The sequence below is a fragment of the Globicephala melas genome, chromosome 9 (assembly GCF_963455315.2).
Source record: "Globicephala melas chromosome 9, mGloMel1.2, whole genome shotgun sequence".
Lineage (NCBI taxonomy): Eukaryota > Metazoa > Chordata > Mammalia > Artiodactyla > Delphinidae > Globicephala > Globicephala melas.
Genome location: NC_083322.1, coordinates 43634282 through 43661724, shown reverse-complemented (window position 1 = coordinate 43661724; position 27443 = coordinate 43634282). Strand labels below are relative to the sequence as shown.

General features: G+C 36.2%; 1 protein-coding gene across 4 annotated transcripts in view; it reads right to left on the bottom strand.

Annotated features, from left to right (window-relative positions):
• The window catches only part of NT5C3A (5'-nucleotidase, cytosolic IIIA), a 41046-nt gene extending 14456 nt beyond the window's left edge, over positions 1-26590 (bottom strand). The window contains exons 1-2 of one of the 4 annotated variants that reach the window (XM_030857490.2): positions 26359-26498; positions 1306-1360 (exon numbers count right to left, since the gene is read on the bottom strand). In XM_030857490.2, coding sequence (XP_030713350.1) covers positions 1306-1341 — 36 coding nt within the window. In that variant the 5' untranslated portion in view covers positions 1342-1360; positions 26359-26498. Of the gene's footprint in view, positions 1-1305; positions 1361-5527; positions 5625-26358 lie in introns of those variants that run through there. The other 3 variants (XM_030857492.3, XM_030857491.3, XM_030857489.2) reach the window with 3 other exon arrangements.
• Positions 26591-27443: the final 853 nt, after the last annotated feature.

Genomic DNA, 27443 nt, shown 5'->3' with positions numbered 1-27443 from the left:
ATCAGCAATTTCATATGCTTTGTCCTAACAGCTCTAAGTATACTGATGACAAGCTTAATCAGCACTTTGAGTCAACTTTAACCTCCCATCACATATTGGATGAGGAAAGTTAAATGAGAGATTTACTAATTGTGACACAAAGCTGTTTGCATGCTAAGTTCTGGTTTATAGGCTCAAACCAGAAAAAGAAAACTAGAAAGAAAAAGGATGAAAAAATAGAGAAGAGGAAGAACAACAAAAAGGACAGAAAGAGAAAATACGAAAGAGATCATGGGGCAGTTGTCCTCTTTAAAAGACGGAAACTGTGATTTAAAAAATTTTTATGAATAAGGAGGATGGACATAATTTTCCCCACAAATACAAATAAATGCTACTTACAGAGCTAAAACACTTACTAACATAATATAGGAGATTCACATTCACTGAGTGCTTACTATGTGCTATGAGGTACTTTATATATACTTTTTCATTAAATATGTATAAGAACATTTCAATTATAAGATGAATAAGGTCTGAGGATATAATGTATAACATGGTGATCATAATGTTTAACACTATCACAAAATTGAAATTTACTAAGAGAGTAGAACTCAAATGTTCTCAAAAAAAAAAAAAAGGTAAATTTGTGAGGTCATGGATGTGTTAACTAGATTGGGTAAACTTTCACAATGTACATGCATATCAAATCATCACACTGTACACTTTAAATATCTTGTAATTTTATTTGTCAATTATATCTTAAAAAAGCTGGGAAAAGATATGAATGAAAACAACACAAGGTTGGTGCTTTCACACCCATTTCTTAAAGGTGAGATGGTTGCCTTCATTCAAGGGTATCACAGCTATCAAGGACTGAGTTAAGATCTGAAGCCAGTTCTGATGCCAAAGCCTATATTTTCCCTACTTCATCCTAATTTCTATAATGCAATGAAAGCTACTGCTGTTCAAGAAGTTTTTAAAAATTCTTAAATGCTGGTCATTTTAATTCAGAGGCCTAAGAGAAAAGATCTCATGTTGTATGATTTAAGTGTGCTGTTGCTGAGCAAGGAAAATTTAGCACAAAAAGGAACGGGGTAATCATTTTATATGCCGAGAAACACTTTAATGCACATTATATTTCAAGCAAAAAGAATTCCAAAGAAATTCAATTCAACAAACATTCGAAGTTCTACTGTGTGTCTAACGTTGGGAAGAAAGATCTGTATACAGTTACAGTCCCATAATTAATTATCTGGTTAGAGACAGAGGTAAAAGTGGTGAAGATTCACCATTAATAAATGGAACTGGAAATATTCAAATACCCACCATTTTCACATGTACAGCAGAATCTTGATTAGGCATTTCTCGGTTATCCAATCTTCTGGATTTTCCCAGGTGATGTCACAGTGAAAGAGAGAGAAAAAAAGTACAAGTGACATACATACATTTTAGTCTCTTCCTTTATGTTAATGACATACCCGGAAGGTGCTTTTGGTTTGACTGAAATACCGAGTTACTGAAGGCATTTTTTTTTTTTTTCTTTCCTAAGAAACTCAGCAAAGATTTTACTCTATCTTACAAAGTTTTGGGTTAAAATTGTGTATGGAGAAGTTGCAGCTCTCTTATAAGAATTTATATGGTGTTAATAAGATTTGAATAGAATTAAAGTGAAGTGTATATTTGCAAGAAAATGCTTTATTGCAAGAACACTTTATCAACATCTCTACATGTAAGGGTGAAGTTTGTGGGAAAACTATGCATTATTATTACTGAATAAGAATGTAAGGAGAAGCATAATCCACACAAGTCAAATTTATTCTTCAATTTTCTCATTTTAAAATCTTTAATTTTGTGAAATGATGTGACTAAGATCTGACTTGTGTTTGAATCTAGCATAGTGTCTGGCACAAAATAGGTATGTAATTGAATGATCATTTAAGGGTTTTGGGTGAAATTTATATGCATCTATTTGTTAAACCAAAAGTTTTAAAAATACCCTATCATTATACTAAGTTTCATTTTTGCAGTATAAATCTTAGGGAAAATTATTTATTTTTGTTCCTCAATGACTTGACTTTTTTTTTTTTTTTTTTTGCGGTACGCGGGCCTCTCCCTGTTGTGGCCTCTCCCGTTGCAGAGCACAGGCTCCGGACGCGCAGGTTCAGCGGCCATGGCTCACGGGCCTAGCCGCTCCGCGGCATGTGGGATCTTCCCGGACTAGGGCACGAACCCGTGTCCCCTGCATCGGCAGGCGGACTCTCAACCACTGCGCCACCAGGGAAGCCCAATGACTTTACTTTTACTTTATTCCAGGTAAGCAAAATTTTATAATAAAAGCACTGTTTAAAAAGGGTAAGTTAGTTGAGAGGGAAAAACTGACTTTTTCTTAAACTCTAGTAATAGAAGTTGAACATTAGATCTGTGTTCTTTATAATTAAAATGTGTGTAGCAGACATAAAAAAAATTTCTCAAATTCTAAAATCCATCCCCCCTTCCACTTAAATTACATATATAAAATTGGGAAATATCTTACTTAAAAAAGTATTTCCCACCCCTCTCAGAAAGGCTGTTAGTTAAGTTGATGATCTTATAACTGATGGTATCTTAGATTTGAATAAACAGTATTTCCAAATAGTAAGATACCTCCATTTTTTCACATCTGAAAAATACTGTCATCAAAACTGCCTGGCAAGTCTGTTTCTTCATTTATAGAATCCAAAGAGTAAAATATTAAATGCTTATGGCTTTTCTTCAATATTTAATATCTGAAAAGGATTTCTAGATTTCTCAGAAGGCACTATTTAAATAAAACCATTTTATTAGCTTGAAAAAAAGGAAGGAGGATGTGAAAAAGTACAGTGGAGTTTACAAAAATATCACATACTCTGAAACACTTGAAAAGCTCGAAGGAAAACAATTCAAGTAGTGAAGAATACGTTTTAATATCTGGGAATCTAAAGTCTTTTGTTACACATAGCCAAGTAGCCCAATTCCTCTCCACTCTCTGCCCCCAAGTATGGCTCTTTGTGGAGCATTCATTCATGTTTAGTAGAAAAGGAAAGAAGAAGGAAAAAAAAAAAAAGCCAGTGTTAGTAGGTAAAGGAGTTAATCATCTTTCTCATGGTCTCTTCATTATTTTATTTATACAAAAGAAAACAAAGAGTGATCAGAAATCTGCTAATGGCCAACTTTAGGACGTTATTTTTAATAAGTAAACCTAATAGTTTACTAGATACTCTGCAAATTTCAATGACGATATTTCATTCTTCCTAATCCTCACTGGCAATCTGACCAGAATTTATCCTTACTCAAAGATAATCTCACATGAAGTGACACTGCAGTCCTAATAGAAAAATCACTATCATTATAGAAGTGTAAAGACTAAGGTATAAATGTCAGCATTCTGGCGCTATTCTAAGGAAGACACTGAAAATTAGGGCAGGATATTTTTAAACCAATAGGCTTGTAAACCTATACTTGGTATATAAACTTCTGGCTTACTTTGCCAGCAGTCATCTGTTGCAGATGCTTCAAGAGAAAAGCTGCTGAAAAAAACACATCAAGTGTAGAAGACATGTTCAAAAATAGAAAATATTACCCTTGAACTATGAACTCTCTACTAAGAAAGTTCTGAAGTTTTAAGTATTTGGAACCTTTATATGTGGACTGGAAAATGTGGAAACTGGAAAATAATTACTTTGTGTTCTTTCACTGTGAGGTTAAGGTCTCTACTGTAACAGTGTTCATTACAAGGAACATGTAGGACCAAGCTAAAGACGGAAGCAAGAGGTAAGAAGAACTTCACTTGCATAGCACAAACTTGATAACTGATTTTAGCTATCGTGGTATTTCATTGAGATGATTCTCTTTACACCTTGAAGTTATTTACAAATCAAAATGACTGAAAATTTCTATATCTATATGAAAAAAATTTACTTGCCTTTATACAAGTTTTAAAGTATCTATTTGAATGCAAATTGAATACTTTTAAAGGCCCACTTGACTGTCTTATGGGAAAGTGAAAAAAGATTAAATTCATTGATATTCTTAGCTTAAAAAGTTGTGATTCTGCTTTAAGCTTGATACTTTTAGAAACATTTAAATTACACAATAAATTAAGGCAATTTTGAATGGTAAACTGTATACTACTTACATAAGAAAAGGTATGCATTACTACAGTATGGACAGTGTATCAGCAACAGTCCTAAATATCTTACTGCACATCTTCAGCAACATATATTACTTGTCCTAAGCTTGGGTTTTTAATAATGACACTTTTTTAGGGTGATTAGCACATGGAAAATCAAACTATAAGTTCCTCATTTGTATAACATTATAAAATCAATTTCTTGGGGGCATTTAAAGAATTCTCCCTAATTAGATTTTCAAGGCAGCAGTGAAAAAAAAATACACAAACTGGAAAATGAAACTTTCTCTTGATACAGAGAGAAAACAAAAATGAAACTGAATAGCAAAAGGTGAGGTGGTAAGAGAAGGTGGTAGAAGAAAAGAAAACAGATTTCAAAGGCCAGTTATTTAAAAATTGGCAATTTATACCAATTTTCTTAAATAGTAAAATGTGGCTTCTCAGTCAGAATTTTGTAGATACTTATGAAAATACACAATTTCAAAGCTTAGAATTTATTCATCTATCCTCCCCATCTCCACTAACCTAATAGCTAATAGTGTTTTTCAAGGTGAGTAAACCAAGGCACATAGAAAGTAGGTAATTTATACTGATCACCCTTAGAGTACTCTGAGTTCCTCTGTCCTTGAATATGTCCTAGAACAGCACAGGTAGTAAGCAGCATCCCAAGATGCAGGGCTTGGATATAGGCTGCCAATAAAAACCAAGTAAACTACTTTACGAAATGGTCTGCTGCATTAGCTAACTATAAAAAATAAAGTAAATTCAAGTATTTAAATCTAAGTTAACTACAACATTCTAGGCTATTATGGTGATATATATGTTTGAATCTTAATTTTCAATACACAATGTGTTATAATCCTTACAGACAGTAATCCAGCTTTTATTAATTTATAAAACATACCAGTATAAACGCATTCCAAGATATCCTGGATAAGGCTTATGGGCACAAAATAAAAATTAATTATCTTTATTATTAGCCATAATAAATAGTTCCTAACCCTAGCTACACAAAGCATGTGGCTATCAGCAAAACTGAGTCACACAACAACTAATGAACAACAAAATTGGATCTTTTTTCCCCTTGAAAAGAGATTTCTGAGGGTACTTTGCTTTTCTTTAACATCTATGTGTGAAACAATAAGCTCTTTTTTTAAACAATAAGCTCTTAAAATTAGATCCTACAAATTATAATTTCTGAGACTCAAGACACTGCAAAGTTTTACATATTCATATCTTTGCAAACTATAAAGAAGTTTTACATTATACAGGATCATTCTGTTTTTATTTCCTTAATTTGGATGCTTAAATGCTTAAAATTTCAAAAGATACAGAATCAAATAAGAATCAGATAAAGTTAAACAAGAGAAACTCATTTTTACACGAACTGTACACACTTACCCTGAAGGTAACCAGACAAGCTACCGCAGCAAAAGAAAATTCTTCCTGTCTGAGGAGTACTAATATAGAACAAGGTGCAGCTGAGGGCGTTTCCAAAAGCCTTGGCTAATAAGCTCTATGCAAAAACAGTCTTGTGACGCATCACTACACAGTGCTTTATTATGCTCTGGGTGACAGGCTTGCTAGCTCTGAGTTAGTCACCAGTCAGTCTACAGAACATGATCAAATAAAATAATGTGGCAGTTAAGAGAACGTAAATCTGTACTAGTAGAGCACTGCCAACTTGCTCTGCAAAGAAAAAAGGAACCTCAACAGTAACACTTTGAAACACTCTCTTCCTCATGTGTTTTTTGGCTATCAGCTTACTTGTAGTATGTGTACTTTTCTGTATGAATATTATATTTCAATACAAAGTGAAAAAGAGTAGGTCGTGGTTGCCAGGGGCTGGAGGAGGGGAGAGCGGGGAGCTATTGCTCAACGTGTACAGAGTTTCAGTCTGGAAGATAAAAAGAGTTCTGGAGATGGATGGTGGTGGTGGTTTCACAACTATGTCAATGTACTTAATGCCATCGAACTGTACACTCAAAAACAGTTAAAGCGGTAAACTTTGTTATGTATGTTTCACAGTTTTAAAAAGATTAGTTCATTTAAGACATGTGAAAAAAACATGATGCATAAAAGTGTGGTAAGATGTTAACAGTCTTTATTGCAGGGCAGTGGGATTTAAAGTGACTTTTATGTTTTTCTTCATATTTTCCTACACTGTAAATTTCAACAAGACCATGCATAGATCTACTAAAAAGTCTGAACACAATGAAAACTAATTTTTATGGTTAAAAAAATTGAAAACAGTTCCCTTCCTGCTGGAAATGAAAGCAAACTGTTGTGAAGAAAAATATTTTTAACCTTTAAAGAAAAATCAGTCTTGTTTTCAACCTGAGTAGTAGGATTAAATATGCTAATACCATGTGGCAGGTCCTGATACATAAGTTATGCTACGGGCTCTGGGAAGCTTTATCATGTTTATCATGTTTATACGTGTTTCTAAAATTGGCTATGCTACACTTACGTAAATAAATTTTTATATCAGCCTTCTCTCTTCTACGCTCAAGAGAAATCAAACCCACAAAACATTTCAGTAATCAAACTTTGTGAAGTGGCATTCTCTATTACAAACAACACAAAAAATTTTTAAATAGCTTTTAAAAAAGGCCACTAACAAATTAACCAAACTTGGTATCCTACCAAATGTTAAAAATTGGCATTGCTATCTTAATAAGATGAGAAGATTGCCAACATAACATTTCTCTTAGAGGAAAATCTTTTATATTCTAGTAATGGAGGCTCAAGGGCAACCAGGTGATCCATTCTGAAAACACCTCTGTATTATGCATGAATGTGACGACTTAACTGTCCTTTAATATATTAATATGGTTAGCAATGATAAGAATTTTAAAGATATCTCTTTGAAACATGACTCCAGATAAATCATCTTCAACAAAAACAACAAAGAATGTGGAGTTAGAGTTCCATAACCTTTTTGGAGGGGTATTTAGAAATACTATTAAAGGCTTTAGAAATATACATTCTCTTTGGCATACCAATTTTATGTCCTAAGGAAATAAGACAGTACACAAAGATTTAGTTGCAAGGGTGTATATTGCAGGGTTGCTTTATAATACTGGGAAACTGTAAACAGCCTAAATGCCCAGTATCTAAATGTTTATTAATACTGGAGAGGTGACTAAATTGAGGTAAACACATAAAAAATTATACAGTTCTCAAACATGATTATTCTAAATAGCTAAAATTTATTGTATGCTTACTGTGTGCCAGATACTTTTAAGCACTTGACATACCTCATCTCATCTCATCTTCATAACCCTAGAAGGTTTGTGCTGTTATTATCCTCATTTTAAAGGTGAATAAATTAAGGCTTGTAGCTGGCAAGTGGCAGAAATGGATTCAAATTCAGGTCTCTGTGACTTCAGAATCCATGCCTATAAATCACTATACAGGGCTTCCCTGGTGGCGCAGTGGTTGAGAGTCTGCCTGCTGATGCAGGGGACGTGGGTTAGTGCCCCGGTCTGGGAAGATCCCACATGCCGTGGAGCGGCTGGGCCCGTGAGCCATGGCCACTGGGCCTGCGCGTCTGGAGCCTGTGCTCCGCAGCGGGAGAGGCCACAACAGTGAGAGGCCCGCATACCGCAAAAAAAAAAAAAAAGCACTATACAGTACTGCTCTGTGAGATTAATATTTACATATATACTGAGACATACATGATCTACTATTGAGTGAAAAGAGTTATGAGAGTATCTATAGCAAGAGTCCAATTTTGGGGGAGAAATCTTTATATAAGCACAGGAAAGTCTAAAGTAGAATACATAAGACAGTGTCAGTAATGGGATTAAGGGGCCACTTTTATTTTCTGAGCTTCATAAAATAAATGAGTTCCTTGGGGAAAAAAATGGCTTGTTAAAAATGATATAGTAGTAGAACCGATCATGTCCATAATCGGAAAAGAAAGTTTAAAAAAAAAATCAGAACCAGTCAACATCATACGGATGGATTATTTTAAACAGTATTTCTAAAGTAGAGACAGAAGCAAGGAATTCAGCCAGTTTACCCTAAAAACAAAACAAAATACTTTACAGCATGAAAACCAAGATGGCTAGTTTCTTATCAAGAGGGATGTTTTGGTCTCTAAGGGATAGATGACTTTGGCTTTGATAGTGCTCTGTCCAGCTACTCTAAGGAGAGTGGAGAAGAGAGGAAATGTGAGCATTGTTTCCTGACCACATATAGGGGACTTCTTCGGCCTTTCAATTCCATCTAGTAGGTGGGTATACGTGGTGGGGGTGGGATTGTGTGTCTCGTGGGGTGTCCCTCTATGTCTAAAAAACCGCGCATACCTTAATTTAAAAATAATGTATTACTAAAAAGTGCTAATGATCACCTGAGCCTCCAGCAAGTCAAAATCTTTTTGCAATAGTAACATTAAAGAACACTGATTACAGACCACCATAACAAATATGATAGCAATGAAAAAGTTTGAACTATTGCGGGAATTACCAAAATGTGACAAAGAGACATGAAGTGAGCAAATGCTGTAGGAAAAATGGTCCCGATAGACTTGCTTGATGCATGTTTGCCACAAACCTTCGATTTGTAAAAAAATGCAATATCTGCAAAGTGCAATAAAACGAGGTATGCCTGTGTAATCTAATCAGTAAAACCTTAAGAGAAAGATAATACTTCCCCCTTCATTATAGGTAAGGAATCTAATGTCTGGGAGAAGTCACTTGTTACTTACATACATGAGCTGGAAGACTTTTTTTCTTACTTGATCAGCAATATTATAAATATAACACTTACATGAGAGGGCTAAAGATGTATATAAGAGTAATGTTTTGAAACTGTGCCATAGAAAAGGAACAAGGACACAAGTACTGAATGAAAGAAAATGAATTTTGTTTCAAATAGCTCTAGGGTCCTCTTTTTTTTTTTTTGAGAGGAGACATAAAGGATCCAGGAAAAAAAGAAGTCATAAAGGCAGTCTCTTTAGCAGCACAGTGGACTTTCATCTCTGGACACAATGACTGGGCCTTGTTGCCTTGGAGTTTCTTTATTTACTGTCATAGAAACAAAAATTACTCATATCACTCCTGATGCAAACTCTAAACCTGAAATTGATATGCCAAGAGCAAAGAATCATACAGGACTCAAATATTTGGCAGATTTTTCTCCCCTTATAACACTGAAACTGCCTGTCTTTATCAACGGAGAAAGGGATACTCATTTGTACTTCAGAGTAACTTGTTAAAACTTTTAGATACCGTCAATTTTCAATTAACTTGAAAAGCTAAAAATGATCACTTCATATTTTGCCATCAAAAAAGTTTCTCAAAATTTTGAAATAATGAAAAAACAAAAAAGTCCACAGAAAATCTATCAGTTTAAATCTTAATAACTTATTAATTGATTTTGCCTTTAATCTTTGGGCAGGGAGTAAAGGGAATAAAGGTATTATATTAATTGTTATATATGAAAAAAATCATTTCATAATCCCACATAACACCTGTGGTATGTAGTTATTTCTCAATAATCCAATCTATGACTTAACTACTAACTCACAGTTAATTTACCATAATCCAATTACCATTTCTCTGTGGAATGTATTTTTAAACTTCATTCTGAACTTGCTTGACACCCTAGGAAGTTATTCCAAACCAAACAATAAAGTCATAAAAGGAAGACAATTCAGTAGGAGGTGAGATGTAATACTCTCTATAAGGACTCTTGCCAAATTTGTTCCTGCTAATTGTTGCACGATGTAAATAGAAAGACCATTTTTTTAATCATACAAAACACCTGTCTAGGCATTTGATTTCTCTCAAAACTTCTCGGAAAAAGACAACAGTCAACTAACTTTAAAAGTGTGACCGTTCAAAATAAAATTGAAACAAGGTGATATAAATGTTTATATGAATACGGTTTAAAATGTTTAAGGAGCAAAAACAGAGATGAAAACAATTAATTATTATATGTTGGGGAAATGAACAGCAAGTAAAGATTTTCTCATAAGTTTTTCTCTCATTTAAAATAATTCCAAAGACTTATCCTATTAGGTGACTGTTAGCAAAGTTGATTGCTGCATTTATGAATTTACACACATATATATAAACTGAGGAAAACCTATGGTTCTAATCTCAATACATTTCTTAAAAACTCTATGCAGGGCTTCCCTGGTGGTGCAGTCGTTAGGAATCTGCCTGCCAATGCAGGGGACACAGGTTCAAGCCCTGGTCTGGGAGGATCCCGCATGCCTTGGAGCAACTAAGCCCACATGCCACAACCGCTGAGCCTGTGCTCTAGAGCCGGAGCTCTGCAACGAGAGAGGCCACAGCAGTGGAAGGCCCATGGGCACTGCAACAAAGAGTAGTCCCTGCTTGCCCAAAGACCCAATGCAGCCAAAAATAAATAAAATAAATGTATATATTTAAAAAAATACATCTTTGTTGATATGTATACATTAAAAAAAACTCTACGCAAAAATCTAGGATTGAATAACTTAATTTTCAGAAACTCAAATGAAGTTCTTGAACACAGTCTATATCTTTTTACTTTCTTATTTAAAAAGTAATAAATGCTGTAAACTCCTTTAGAGGAAATGACATTTGTGTTGCAATAAGTTGGTCAAGTTCAAGAAAATCCGATGTAAGACAGTACCATAAATGAAGGAAGTCTTTCCTAACTCTCAAATGTACTATGTTCTGATCTTTCAAGATGCTTAGCACTGAAATTATTGTTCCTGTTTTATTATATCTGGATTTCTGTGCCTGAAATGCAACAAGAAGAAAAACTTTTGTTTTAATTCTGGACTCCTTCCACATCATAAAGTTGGCATTCTGTATGTTGAAAAGAAACAGTATTGTTTAGGATTGCTATTTTGATATGGGTTATAATAAAAATGGTAAAAAAGTTTTATGTTATTAGTGGCTTTTATTATTGATGTATTATATCCAGTATATCTAAAAGGAGAGTACAAAGAGAACGTACTATCCCTTCTTCTTGCTATGCTAAATAAACTCATTTAAAAAGTAATAAGGTAAGAAAACAATGAAGAAAATTACTGAGATTCAAGTTCGTAAACTAATAACTTGTAGCAAAGAATTATTTGAAATTATATGGATGATATCAGCGGTTGATAACTTGAGTTTTTAAAGTATATAAGTAGAAGAAAACACAAAATATAACCCTTTCAAAACCTCTCTGAATATTAATAAACTCAACATAGTAAACCAAAGTAATTAATTTAATCTTAGAAAAGTTTTGATAACATATAGTACATTCCATAATGGAATGTGTGACACAGAAACCAAATTTATGGTTACCAAAGGGGAAAGGGCTTGGGGGGGAGGAGTAAATTAGAAGTTTGGGATCAGCAAACTACTACATATAAAATAAACGAGGTCCTACTGTATAGCACAGGGAACAATATTCAATATCTTGTAAGAAACTATAATGGAAAAGAATCTGAAAAAGAATATCTTTATCTATCTATCTATCCATAAATAAATATATCTGAATCACTGTGCTGTACACAAGAAACTAACACAACATTGTAAATCAATTATACTTCAATAAACCAAACCAAAACCAACAATGGAATGTGTGCTCATTAGAACAGAACTCATAAAAATAAGTTTATTAGAAAATGACCTTCAAAAAGCTTTGTGGTCAGGTTTTATACTTGTGAGCTCTTTCAAACTTTAACAGCTCCCATGCTAGATAAACTATAACACATAAAAAGAAGTTAACTACCCAATGCCATTTATGAACTAACTAGTACAAAACCCTGAAACAAATGTCTCTCAAAAAGAGACAAAAAGAGAAAAGATACCTAATTTCACTTATGAATACACATAACAAAAGTTTTAAATAATAAACCAGTGACAGGGTGGGATAGGAAGGGTGGGAGGGAGATGCAAGAGGGAGGAGATATGGGGATATATGTATATGTATAGCTGATCCACTTTGTTATAAAGCAGAAAAAAGCAACAACAACCCAGTAACAAACTAAATTCAATAGTATAATAATCATCTGACATGACTGAATCAAATATATTCCAAAGATCAAGTAATAGTTATCAAAGAGAAATGATAGGATCACAGGTGATTGTATTTTCTTCTTCATACTCTTTGGTACTTTCTCAATTTTCTATAATGAATAATATCTTATACCTAGAAGAAAACAAAGATTATTTTTTAAAAGTTACATGTCCCAAAATAAAAGAAAGTGAAAGTGTGTATAATGCTACTACATCTTTAGAAGAAATGAACATGGCATATATTAAGTAATATTTATGAAGGTAAAATGAAAATTATCTATTGGAGCAAAATCATAATGCCTTCCTATTTTTTTCTGTAGTTAGCCTTCCTCATTCTATGGCTGGGAGGGTAAACTAGTGAGTAAGTTATACAAACTATTTAATGCTATATTCTCCTCCTACTCCGGCTATCGAATGAAGTCATAATGTATAAATGAGTCATGTGCAAATCAAGGTTAGTAAAACATTCTAAAGAATTAGTCATTGGCTTAATGAGCCATTTAAAGGTTTGAAAAGGAGGGTCAATTTAGACTACTCAAAAATGGAAGTGAAACAAAAAAACTTGGAAAAATATATTTCTAACATACTCTCATGGCTGAAAGTCATTTTATAAAAGCCCTTGCAAATCAAGAAAAAGAACTCAGATGGTTCAGAAAAGAAGAAAATAAGTGACCAAGTTTTTAAAAAGTTCAACTTCAAAAGTAATAGAAATATTAATACTTTTTTAAAAAGCTATCATTTGGCAAAGATCAGAAAAAAAAAAGATATCTACTCCCAGGAAAATACAGAATTAGGTACTTAAATATACTGTTGGTGAAAATATAAATTGGTACAACCTTTTCAGAGGGTAACCTCTGGCAGCACATTCAAAAGGCTTTGATCAAGCAATTCCATTTAAACAATCATGGACACGCACAGATGCTACAAGAATGTTCACTGATCCATTATTTATCATAACAGAAAGTGAAAAGCAATCTAAATGTTCACCAATGAAGAACTTGCTAAATAATTAATGATATCCGTATATGATATAATACCAAAGACAATATAGTCATTAAAATAAGTATAAGTTTATTATTAAGAAATAAATTAACAAGTTAAACATTGTTTTAACAAGTTAAAAACAATGTTATAGTATGGTCTCATTTTGGGAAAAATGATACTTAATAGTTATACGTACAGAAGGAGAAAGGAGTACATTTACTAAAATATGGGGTTTTTTAGGTGGTGAAAATTGCAGATTACTTTTTTTTGCTTATCTAGATTTTCTAATTTTATATCAGCATATACTATACCAGAAATAAAAAGAGAAAGAATCAAAGGGAAAATTAAGTTTAAGATAGGTAAATAATTAAAAATGGAGAAATTCCTTGTAAAAAGCTGGATCTTAATTCAGGTACTCATGAGTCCTTAATCATCAAAACTCCCCTAAAGCTAAATCAAATGATTGGAAATCCACACCTGTGGACCCCGTGAGTTAATTTTGAAATATATAATGAATCACATGATCTGTGCTTGTTCTAAGTATACTAGAGGGGACTCAAAAGTGAGTCAAACAGATACAGCTTTATCCTTTACAATAACTCATGTTTCTCATACAATTTTAGTGAAATTAAATCTCAGTAATTGTAAATGATATATGCCAAGCCTCCAAGTGTGCTACCCAGGTCAGCTGAACCATCTACAATTATGACAGCAGGCATGCAGGGATTGGGCTGGGTACTGTTTTCTAGAGTGCTAGGTACTCAGGTTAAAAACTGTTGCTCAGAATTTGGCATAATGCTGGACATTTCTCATTCTCTTTTTAACTTTAAGAAAGATATATGATAAAACTAGTCATTCAGTTTTTATCTCCAAATCTGAGGGCTCAAATGGAATACTGTTTAGAGATCATTTTTAAATGTATTACTTAAAATGAATAATATACTATATGAGAACATCATGTCTAAAATAAAGTTGGGAAAAGAATAGCTTTGTTTATTATATACACTGAATGTATATAATTTCTTTTTTAATCTTAATAACCCAGGTGGATATTAGAATAGTATACTGTTGGAATTCTCCCAAAGTGTAATTATTTAAAACAAGTGAAATGAAAAATAAAAACACAAAAACAGAACATATTCTAATATGATACCCTGAAGGAAACAGGGGGCAGGAGAGTTTTTAGGTGAATCTTCTCCACTCTAGAGAACTGGAAACTAAGGCTTACAAAAGTGAAATTTGTCCAGGGCTAAACCATTAGAATGTGGCAGTGCTGAGATCTGAACCAAGGATTTACCAACTACTAAACTCAAACATCTATTACACGACCCCATTCCCTTACAAGATTGTCTAGTGGTCAGATCACAGATTAACATAACTTGTTAAAGAAAGAAAATACTGTGTATCTTTACTAGATAAACCACAATATTTATATTATGCAGAGAAAAACAGAACAATAATTATGGATCAGTAGATATCGAGTTCCTTCTCCTGCCAAAACTAGGAACACATGACAATATCATGCATGGTACACAGTTGTGCACAAAAGACAAAATAGAATAAAGTATTTAATTAGCTTAGAAAGACAAAATTTTTAAATATCAGCAACACAACACCTTACTAAAGAAGTAATTCTCATTCCCAACTGGAAGCATGCTTTACTCAAAAGCTTCAGAGAGAGCTATAATCAGACTGAATGCTGGCTCTGCTATTTATTAGCTAAGTTCCAAAGCAAGTTGATAGAAAATTACAATAATTACCAGCTGTACTGTGCTTTAATGATTAAATTAGGTAAGCATGCAGGGCACACTTGGACATAAGTAGATACCTCAATGTTTTAGTTCCTTTTCCCTGGTTACAAGATAACAAGGCAGTGCCAAATTAACCAAGTGCAAATTGGTTTCTAATTGTTTTCTAGTTCTAATGCAGTGTAGCCCCCTTTTATCTTAGGGAACTTCAGTGGGTTTCTTTTTTGCAACATTTCACTATGCTTCAAAGCTAGGTTAGGTTCTCAAACTTTTCCTATCTCCCTCTATCAAAGTGTCTTATTCCCTTAGAGAATGAGAACGCTAGAATGCTAATGGTGTGACTGACAGAGAAATCAAGATAAACTGACAAACTGTTCATGGGGGAAGACTGACTGTATAATAACATGATGATTTTTTTGATGGTGTATTCGGAACCCAGACTCTGAGTGGGACATTTGAGGTAAGGTAAATGAAAGGGCTGTGCCACGACAAGGCTTCAGAGGAGATACAACAGAGGCAGGAAGGATGTTGCAGGAACCCACATCATGTTAAACCTCTGACCGTCTACTTCCACCTAATTATAAGCAGGAACTTGCCAAACAAATTAAGTAACCCTCCAATCAACTGCTAAACAACTTTGTAATCTATTAGCACCTTGAAAATGAAGAACATATGTTGAAAAAAAGTAGACAAATGGTATTTACATCTATAATGGCAGAATACTGTCATACTTGGTTTAAATTTCATAGGTTAATGGTTTTTAGGAGAGGAAAAAAATTTTCTCTCTATCCTTCTAGATTCTTGCCTGAGATCCCCCGTACTAAAAAGACAGATTCACAGAAAAAAATTTCTTCATACCTACAAGAGCTCCCACAAAGATATGAGACCCAAAGACAGCCAGGCAATTGAGGCTTACATACCATACTGAGCTAAGGAGAAAGAAGTAGGAGTCTGGGGCTTTAAAGGGGAGGAAGGCAATTCACAGAAGAGGGGAAGAGCCAACGTTTGGTAAACAAACATTTGTCCTGCTATGCAGATAAGTCTCTCAGATGAAAAATGTGATCTCTGGTAATAGCTCTCTTCCTGGTACAGGACCCCTTTCTAAATTTTTAGGCAGTTCAGGAGGAGGCAAAAAGCCTTTCCTGAGTCTGCTGAGTCTTGACTGCCTTCAGCACCAAATAATCCACATGCCAAAATGGCACATTTTGTGTTGGCATATTCTCCTCCCCTTCAGGTTTAAGAAATAGATGGTAAACATAAAAGTGCATTAATAAGGAAGGTAAATAGTTTAGAAATGTAGCACCATGCCATAGCAGAGGGAGAAGTCTGCCACCTGCTGACAGAAAAACAGGATTGTATAATTTCCCTGATGGCTGTTTTTTTAAAGGGTGAAAACCTATCAGGAAAGGTTCATGACATTAGATTTCAAATTAGTTATTACATGAAGATATAAATTACAACCTATAATTAAAAGAAGAATAAAGATTAAAATAGGATTTCAGATTCTCTGTATTTTTTTTAATATATATTTATTTATTTATTTTTGGCTGTGTTGGGTCTTTGTTGCTGTGCGCAGGTTTTCTCTAGTTGCGGCGAGCGGGGGCTACTCTTCGTTGCGGTGCGCGGGCTTCTCCTTGCAGTGGCTTCCCTTGTGGCGGAGCACGGGCTCTAGGCACGTGGGCTTCAGTAGTTGTGGTGCGCAAGCTCAATAGTTGTGGCACACGGGCTTAGCTGCTCCACGGCATGTGGGATCTTCCTGGACCAGGGCTCGAACCCATGTCCCCTGAATTGGCAGGAGGATTCTTAACCACTGCACCACCAGGGAAGTCCCTCTGTATGCTTATTAATTTAATAATAATTATTAATACATTATTATTAATTTAATAATAATTTTAAAAACAAGTAAAATAGGAATATATGGAAATGATTTAACATAAATTATAGGGAACATTCAAACTGCTGTGAAAAATTAAGGATAACCCAAAACACTTGGCAAAATTATAAAATCTGTGGGGGAGGGAAAGTGATTTTCCCTCTATCCTTCTAGGTTCCTGGCTGAGACTCTGCTGTAATAAAAGACAGATTGAGAAAAACAAGTTGAATAACATATACAGTATACTTCCTGTATACATGAGCGATACCCAGGAAAACTGAGTTAACTCTCAAAATGGCCCAAGTCATCGCCTTAAATACCATCTCTAGCTAAAGACAAAAGATGCTGGGCAGGGGAAAGCCAGGTTTTCAGGCAAAGCTCAGTAAATAAGGGTACGGTTGTCAATGTGGAGTTAAGACCTTTAAGAGGTCTTATATAATATATATATATTCAGTTGTTGCCCTCTTTCTGACAGAGAGAGGTAGACACCCCTACAAATGGAGATTTCCCTTATAAGTGTAAATTGTTCTTATCAAAGGGTAACTTGCTTTTCAGAGTTTCTCTTGTGTCAGCTGTTTTTTTTAAAAAAATAATCAGCCTAAAATAATCCTTAATGCCACGGAGGCATATTTTGGAGTTACAAATTCTGCTCCCTTTCAAATCCTGTAGATTTCACCTCTGCAATCCTCTTTCTGTCCTCCTCTTTGAACTGCTCCCACAGCAGTCTAGAGAGCATAGTCATTCTCTTTACTTCAGGCTTATTTTAATTCCTGCTCATCCAGAGTGGCAGGTTTGCCACCCCAAGGTGTACCTCTTTGGCATAAAGATTATTTCGAGATGATTATTTCAAAGAAACAGCAGACACAAGAGAAGCTCTGAAAACAGAGTAGAAATTACCTTTTTGTAATGGAAATTTACATTTATGAAGGACATCTCCATTTGTGTGTCTCCCTTTGTACCAGGAAGAGAAGATGAGTAAGCACAAGAAACATATTAATGGAGAATGCACTTAAATTTGTGTATCAACCCTAGGTCAGGCTTGCCATACTCCTCTTCTGTCGCAACTCTTAACAAGCTCCCACACAGTTCTTTTGTCTTTAGCTTTAGATGGTATAATTCTAAGGCATCCAGAAGTTACTCATTTTCCCCTGGTATCGCCCATGTGTACAGGTTAATGAACTTCCGTTTGTTTTTCTCTTGTTAGTTTGTCTTGTTATGGGGTCCCCAGTGGAGAATTTAGAAAGGTGGAGGGAAAATTATTTTCTCCTCCCCTATACTTCTCTCCTCCTGGTCCTAGTAATGCTAATTCAGTGTACCTCAGCTACCAGGTAATTCATACTAAAATGCATTCCAGATCTTATTTATTTTAGAAAAACAAACTCAAAGGCTCTTTAGCAAATTAATTACAAACATCTGATAATAAAGATGCTTCTACAATGTGGTCCCAACACACTTTTTATAATGTTATTTCTTTTAACTAACCAGTTTTTAAAAATATATAAAATACATGCTCATGTTCTTTCAAACAGTATGAAACATTAAAGGATGAAAAAGTTGAAGGCTTCCTCCACAGTCTCATTCTCCCAAGTTTGACTCTCACCAGCAACAACTATAAACAGCTTCTAATATAGTTTTTCAAGAATTTCCAATAACAAGCATATACATGTATCTCTTTTGGAACCACAACTGTCCTCCAACTTGCTATTTTCCCCCTCATTTGAGCTTTTGTTTTTTTAAAATTTTATTTTATTTATTTAGTTTTTATACAGCAGGTTCTTATTAGTCATCCATTTTATACACATCAGTATATACACGTCAGTCCCAATCGCCCAATTCATCACACCACCACCACCACCCCCCAACCGCTCTCCCCCCTTGGTGTCCATACGTTTGTTCTCTACATCTGTGTCTCTATTTCTGCCCTGCAAACTGGTTCATCTGTACCATTTTTCTAGATTCCACATATATGCATTAATATACAATATTTGTTTTTCTCTGACTTCCTTCACTCGGTATGACAATCTCTAGATCAATCCATGTCTCTACAAATGACCCAATTTTGTTCCTTTTTATGGCTGAGTAATATTCCACTGTATATATGCACCACATCTTCTTTATCTATTTGTCTGTTGATGGGCATTTAGGTTGCTTCCATGACCTGGCTATTGTAAATAGTGCTGCAATGAACATTGGGGTGCATGTGTCTTTTTGAATTATGGTTTTCTCTGGGTATATGCCCAGTAGTGGGATTGCTGGGTAATATGGTAATTCTATTTTTAGTTTTTTAAGGAGTCCATACTGTTCTTCATAGTGGCTGTATCAATTTACATTCCTACCAACAGCACAAGAGGGTTCCCTTTTCTCCACTTCCTCTCCAGCATTTGTTGTTTGTAGATTTTCTGATGATGCCCATTCTAACTGGTGCGAGGTGATACCTCATTGTAGTTTTGATTTGCATTTCTCTAATAATTAGTGATGTTGAGCAGCTTTTCATGTGCCTCTTGACCAACTCGTTTGAGCTTTTTAAAATGTTAACTCATGCAGATTTACTTTTTTGTTTCCAAAGCTGCACAATATTTTATTATACAAATGCACCATAATTTAACCATGCACTGTTATTTATTTAACCAATGTATACCACCTCCAGAGTAAATGAAAGTGCCCATTTTTCTACATCCTCATCACTCTGCTTTCTCTTTTTCACACAGTAATTTCTGGCAGCCCCAATTTTCACTATTTGTGAGCACAAGACTTGGAAGTCTTGTGACTTGTAAAATTTGTAATTTTGCTGAAGGCAAGTATTTGAATTGTTTACTTCAATGGTTCGCAAACTTTTGCAAGCCTCAGAATCATGGGGTGGGGTAGGGTGGGGGGGGAGCTTGTTAAATGAAGAAAGTAAAAGGATCTAAGGATATGACAGCTTTTAGCCAGAAAACAAAATTCTTGAATAAATTAAAAATATTAGTATCTGGTTCAAGGGTGGCTGTCTGTCATGTAAATGAATTCACAACAAAAGGAATAAGCAAAAAAAAATTTGTAAAGCTAAAACTTTTTCAGGAACTATTATAGCTAATATAAAAATTCCTCGCTAGATAAGAGATCACACTTTTCACTGAAGTTGAAAATGTGGTTAACTTGCTGCTTGAGGATAACACACAGGAAACATGACAAATGTGCTTTGAAAAGACAAAGTCATATGCCTGGTAGAAACATTTCCATACTTCCAAATTTGGAGATTCAAGATAACCTTGGATATTTTCTTTGCCAAAGTTAAGATTTTAATGTATTTTCCTTATTTGACAATATATTTTATTCAAATTGGACTAATCATGATCGCTACCCCTCAAATACCACCACATACATCGAACATTACCCAATGTCATCTCCTGTTCCTTTGAACTCCACAAAGCCTTCTGTTGATCTCTCTTAAGACATTTATATTCATTCATTCTAGAAGTACTGTTAGGACTTTAGCTTTTAAGCTAGTTGTGACATATTTGGGAGATTAGCTTCTAAATCTCATTAGCATGTATGATGGCAGTGGTCATGTGCAGGAGTTGTTTAAGATCTAGATATTTCAGGTGTGAATGAATAAATCTTTACTCTTGGGGTGGACAGAAGATCAAAGCTATTCAGAATCTGTATTCTCTACTGCTGTATTACCAAATACTTGGAATAGTTGGAATGCTCTATTTTTCTACCAGCCTACTGACCACTGGTAATATTATATTATATACAGGTGTTTTCATTTGATTAAGTATTGAATATTTACTGAATAGTCAATGATATGAAAAAAGAACGGGCACTGTGCTGTGGTATGGTAGACCGGTAATTACCTAATACACACCCTCCTCTTCTTCTTACTAATAGAATCTCAATTTTGTCAGAGGGTGGCAAGTTGCTCGATCAAAAAAAAAAAAAATTCCTCAGCTTCACTTACAGTTAGGATGACCATACGATACTGTTCCCTCCAGTGACATGCAAGAAGAAAGTTTTGCTTATTAAATAAGCATTCTCCTCCCTGCCTCCTCCTTTCTGCTGCCTGGAAGATGGAGATGTTGGCCAGGACTACAACAGCCATCTTGTGACCATGAGAAAAGCCAAGGACATTTCAAAGACCTCTTCATATCCTTGTACCCTCTAATTAACACCAGCAACTGCCTATTTTTTGGACTTCTCGTTACAATAAAAAAATAAAATCTGAACTGTTTAATAAAGCCACTGATTTGGGGTCTCTGTTTCTCTTAGTCAAGTACAATTAATAAAAAAGGGTGACAAAGAACTATGCACCAATCCAGACTCTTCAAGAATATACATTACAGTAAACAATATAAGAGTACATAAATTGCTAAATTATGAGAAATCATCAGGAAATGCCACAGGAGTTCAGGGAATATGCTTCACAGAACAAATCAAGAACTCAAAACAGGTGCTAAAAGGTCATAAATTTCTGTACTGATATAAATTAGATGAAAGTTGAGTTATAGAAATATTTTAAAAGCCTATGTGATAGTGCTGATCCACTAAAGCAGCTGTTTGAATCTTGGTTCCCCCCCTCCCTTTTCTAAATATATCTAAATATAGACTCAATAGTCGGCTTTCCACTTAGAATAGTACCCAGAAAACGTTTGATATTATCTTTAGAAGAAAGGAAGAAGTTTTTGTTAGAAGTTTATCTCCAGGAAGGAAACACACTGAAGTTTCAAAAACAGCACCAGCTATTTAAGGAATAACTCCTGATGTTCACAAGGAAGCCATAAGTACTTGAGATGTGTTTAAATTAAAAATGACAATTTTAACTGGTTGGGGAACTTCCAGTGACAGTTCCATCCCTCCTATTCCTGCTGTCCAAATAACTTCCACCCTCTTTGTTGCTCTTTAGGGAATAGTGTTGAGACTATACATTAGTTCTGGTTTTGTGCTTCCATTTTATTTCATTTGTTAGATACTTCCACCTTGGGAGAATTCCCCACCCCTAAATTTATAGAGATATAACTCTATAAATATACATAAATTGTATTTATACAATATATACATATACATATGTCACTGTATAAATTTAAGGTATACAGCATAATGATTTTAAATACACATATTGTGAAATGATTTCGCAGTAAGTTTACTTAGCATCCATCATCTCATATAGATACAATAAGAAAGCCAAAAAAAAAAAGTCTCTTTGTGATGAGAACTTTTAGGATTTAATCTCTTAGCAGCCTTCCTATATATCCTACAGCAGTATTAGCTATAGTCATTACGTTGTACATTATAACCCTAGTACTTATTTATCTTATAACAAAGTTTGTACCTTTAATAAAGGATATGAGAAGAACTGAATAAGATTAAACCATCTCATCTTTTTTTGTCATTAGTTTTCTATTGGAGAAAAATAGGTAATCTGCTGGTAAAAAGTAAAACCAGAATATATTCTGGTAATACAAAAGAAACAAAAGAGAAAACAGTTGATATATAAAAATTGGAAAGAGGTGCCATTTAGTAGGAGAAATTAAGTCAACTGAACAGAAGTAAAGAAGAAAGTAAGTAGAGACAGTGCAGGGCTGAAAATAAGACATAATGTAAATTAAAATATGCAGAAATAAACGGATGCTATAAATCAGTGAGTAGTACAGTCGGCCATTCATATCTGTCAGTTCCACATCAGCGATTCAACCAACAAAGGGCTGAAAATATGTGGGGGAAAAAAATTCCAGAAAGTTCCAAAAAGCAAAACTTGAATTTGCTGCTTACTGGCAACAATTTACATAGCACTTACATTGTATTTACAACTATTTACATACCATTTACATTGTATTAGGTATTAGAGATAATCTAGAGATGATTTAAAGTATATAGGAGGTTGTGTATAGGTTATAAGTAAATACTACAGCATTTTATAAAAGGGTCTTGAGCATCCTTGGACTTTGGTATCCAAGCGGGTCCTGGAACCAATCCCCCATGGATAGCGAGGGGCTACTATTCACTCTTAGAGAGAGGGATGTTCCTTATTCCTTTAAAAAGGCATCTGTCCACCTGTGTTCTCTATGCCCTACCTTCCTATCTCCTCTAGAACTCAGCTTGATTTTCCCTCTCCCCCTCTCTCATTTTTTTTGGCCAAGCTGTGGGGCTTGGGAGATCTTATTTCCCCAACCAGGTACTGAACCTAGACCATGGCAGCCGAGTGCTAACCACTGGACCACGAGGGAACTCCCTTCCTCCTCTCTCACTTCTTTAAGCACTCGTTTTTCACTGCCATCCTGCCTGCCAACATGGTCACGTGCCAACCATTCAGAACCAAAACCAAACCAAACATACACCGACGGCACAAGTATTTTTGTACTCAACAATCACTTTCTGGTCTTCTTCACTCCATTGTTCTTCTAGTGGCTGTCCAACCCACAAGGCTTTCAGTTAATTTTTGATCTGTGCAGACTGACACTTCTGCCTCTGCCCCTTCTTTTGGAAACATGTCCTGTTACCCCATCTCTGAGATCTCTGTTTTCTTTACTGAACATCCACTATATGTCAGTATTCTCAAGTTTTCTTTTTTCATTTTGCTGCAAAGTTATGGGTGAGAAATTATTATCATTTCCACTATTTACTGCCAAGAGGCTAGACACTTGAGAAAGTAGTTTCTAGTCCCAGTTTATCTTCGCAACTCCAGCACTACATTTTCAGCTGCTGTTGCTAATAGTAACAGGTAATGTATATACTATATATTACTATGGGCCAATATATGGCAACAAATGCTTTTCTAAGCATTTTACTTATTTTAACTAATTTATGGACATTTCTACTTGGCTAAACAGGACAAAGTGAACTTATTGTTCCACATTGTCCCTGCCTCCTCTTTCTTTCCCCCTTTCTATCTTGGCTAATAATGTAGCCAGTATCACCATTTAGCTTGTAACCCCCCCCCACCCCTGTGATTAATCTCTTTATTTAATGATCATAAATAATGATAAGCTCACAAATGATAGCAATTATGTCCACTGTGTTATTTCATGTAATCTTCACAACTATCCCATGAAATAGGTAGTATTACCATCTTCCAATTAATAGATGAAGAAACAGACTCAGAGAAGTTAAATAACTTTCCCAAGATCACACAGCTTGATAAATGAGAAAGCCTACATTCAAAGCTAGGTTTGTATGAGTCCAGAATTTGTAGTGCCACTAAGTCCTGCTGATTTTACCTCTGCAATGTTTATCCTCTGATCGCTTGTCTCCTAGTCTAGACCCTAATCATCTTTCACAATGAATACTGCCAACAACCTCCTAAATTATTTCCTTCTTTCCAGGCTCTCCGCTTTCACCCTATCTTGTCTAAGTGATCTGTATAAAATATAGTTTTGAACATGCAACTATCCTGTTTAAAACCCTTTCATGGCCCCCTATAGGCAAAGCCTTTAGAATGGCTTTACAAGATTCCTTTACAATTTGGCCTCTTTGCCCACATTCCCCATCTCTTCCTTCCAAATACACATCTGTGGCTTCCTGGTGTCACAGTAGTTAAGAATCCCCCTACTGGGCTTCCCTGATGGTGCAGTGGTTAAGAATCCGCCTGCCAATGCAGGGGACCAGGGTTCGTGCCCCAGTCCGGGAAGATCCCACATGTCGTGGAGTGGCTATGCCCATGAGCCACAACTACTGAGCCTGCACGTCTGGAGCCTGTGTTCCGCAATGGGAGAGGCCGCGACAGTGAGAGGCCCGCGCACCGCGATGAAGAGTGGCCCCTGCTCTCCGCAACTGGAGAAAGCCCTTGCACAGAAACGAAGACCCAACACAGCCAAAAATAAATATAAAATAAATAAATTTAAGAATCTGCCTACCAATGCAGGGGACAGGGGCTCGATCCCTGGTCCAGGAAGATCCCACATGCTGCGGAGCAACTAAGCCCGTGTGCCACAACTACTGAGCCTGCGCCCTAGAGCTTGCGAGCCACAACTACTGAGCCCACGTGCCACAACTACTGAAGCCCACCCTCCCTAGAGTCCATGCTCCGCAACAAGAGAAGCCACCACAATGAGAAGCCTGGGCACCACAACCAAGAGTAGCCCCTGCTCACCGCAACTAGAGAAAGCCCGCGCGCAGCAACGAAGACCCAACGCAGCCAAAAATAAATAAATTAAAAAACAAAAACAAATACACATCTGTATATGATGCTGTAGCCACAAGTCTACTTGTCCCTATGCCTGAATTAATATAACATTATGTATATATAAAGATTGACTGATTTCTATACTACAAACAATGGGCCTTAATTATTTTCACAAAGATGGCAAACTGTTCTTATAATGGCTTCATTGTGGATTTTGTGAAAGCATTGATTTTTACCTCTACCTGGTTTCGAGGAGAAGTGATAGACTAATCCACAGTATAAGTACATACAAGAAGGTATGGCATTGTGGGTTTCTTCCCCACATTTGTATCATACGTTTTTGGTTTGGAACAAAAGGAAGCCATCGAAGTTTTCTATGCAGGACAGCAACATAAACAAAATGAAATTTTTGAGATGAAAACATTTGCTGCTATGAGTACAGAGATGGAGAAAGACTACGTAATAATAATCTAAGACTAATTTAACCCTACCGATAAACAAAACTATTGGCATATGAGATATGTGGGAATTAACATTTTTTTTTTAATTATGGAAAAATATTTCTGTATTCAACCTAGGGCCAATAGCAAACAACGGGACAAAAAGTTTCTTTGATCAATTAGAACATATGATTGGGCTAAGTATTCTAATATGAAACTAAAATGATATTATTTAGTACAGCGGTAAACTGTCAACTGACTTGTCAAAAATACTTGACCCCAGAAGTTCACGCGTGTAGTACCTCATCCGGAGTATACACGGGATTCTTCACTCCAGGAAGTATATTAGAATGCAACTCACTGAGAAAACTGTCTTGACGAGTGGGCTCTAATTAAAAAACAAAAACCTAAAAACATCCCCAACTTTGGAGAAAATATTGCTTATAATGTACCTCAAGAGGAATTCTTCAAGCACTGTCTTACAATAAAATTGGAAATAAATTTCTAAAACGTTATGTAAGAGGCTTGCGGAGAAAAAATGAACACGAAGGTACATCCCGGCAGTTTGAGACAAGAAGGAATAACATTCAAATACAAAATAAACTACTTTGAACTCCAGCTGGGTTAACTGGCATTCCTTTAATTAACCACTGAGAAGTTACACCTTGTCATAATCGAACTCATCCTACCCACGATGCAAAAAAAAAAAAAAAAACCCTCATCAGAATGGGATTGTTGCAACAGTTTGACGCGGGATGAGGGAAGGAGAAATCTGCCCAGAAACGTCCATTTATTTCTCGATAAAACGGGTTTTTGCAGCGGGAGGCAGCTTGTTTCCGAATCACCTATTTTGCTGCCTTTTTGTTTCAAATGGAGACATAACAAAGCCCATGGGAAGCCGAGCGCCACCGTCGAAGGTCCAAACCAGGTCACCTGGCCGCGGGGTGGCCGCACGCGGGGCGAACGGCTCCCCTGTGGGCCCCTCTCATTCCAGCAGCGGTCGGCATGTGAAGGCGAGGCCGGACGGACCACCCGCGGCCCCCTAAGCGCTCCGTAGCGACGAGCCCCCATACTCACCATCTCGATGATCTTGGTCTTCCGGCCCGTCTTTCTCTTCAAGGTGAAAATGTACTGGGCCAACACCGCCCCCGCCACGACGGCGCACACGCTGGCGCTCGCTACCGCGCCCACCCTCGCCACCGCGGATCGGTCCATGGACGGGACCTCCCGCGCCTCGCGTTCCAAGAAAAGAGGTCGCTAGGTGGCTGCGGGCCTCGGAAACGCCAGCCAGTGAAGAAGCCCCGACGCCCCGCCCTGCTTGCATGAGCCCCGCCCCCAGGAAAGCCCCACCCACGAGCGCCCAGCGGCGGGAAGCCGGAGCGAGGAGGAGGGACTAGCCTGCGTGGGCGGCGAAGGTGGGGAAGCGGATCTTCTCAGAACCTGGGTCCGAGAGACTGAGGACAGAAAAGGGGACTTGGAATTAATTCTCTCTCTCTCTCTGCTAATGAGGACCAGGCAGTGGTTCATTCCAGCCCCGCCCAGTAGAAATCTGATTCTAACCATCACTCAGAAAATATCCTCTGCCTTCCACCCGCCTCTGACGCTCAGGACTACAACCCCCAGAAGGCATCCGGGCTCAGCTATCTGACTTGCGCAGTAGCTTGGCTGTAAAGTGCTGTGACAGACTGCAGGGTGCAGCTAAGAAAACAAGGGAGTAAAAAGGTGACCTACAGAATGTGAGAAAATATTTGCAAACCGTTTATCTGATAAGGGGTTAGTATCCAGATTATGTTAAAAAAATTATGTCAATAACAAAAAACAACCCTATTAAAAAATAGGCAAAAGCCTCAAATAGACAATTGGTCAAGAAGCTTACGAAAAGATACTCGATATCACAAATCAGGAAAATGCGAATCAAACCCACAGTGACATATCACCTCACACAAGTTAGGACAACCATTGTCAAAAAAACAAAATTAAAAGTGTTGGTGAGGATGTGGAGAATTGGAACCCTATCCGCTGCTAAACTATGTGCCTATATACTACTGTATTGTACCTTTAAAAATTGTTATGTTGGTAAATTTTACGTTATGCGTTTTATGCCACACACATAAAAACTTGCTATGACAACACAACAAAGGTGGCTTGAAGTTAGGCTGGAA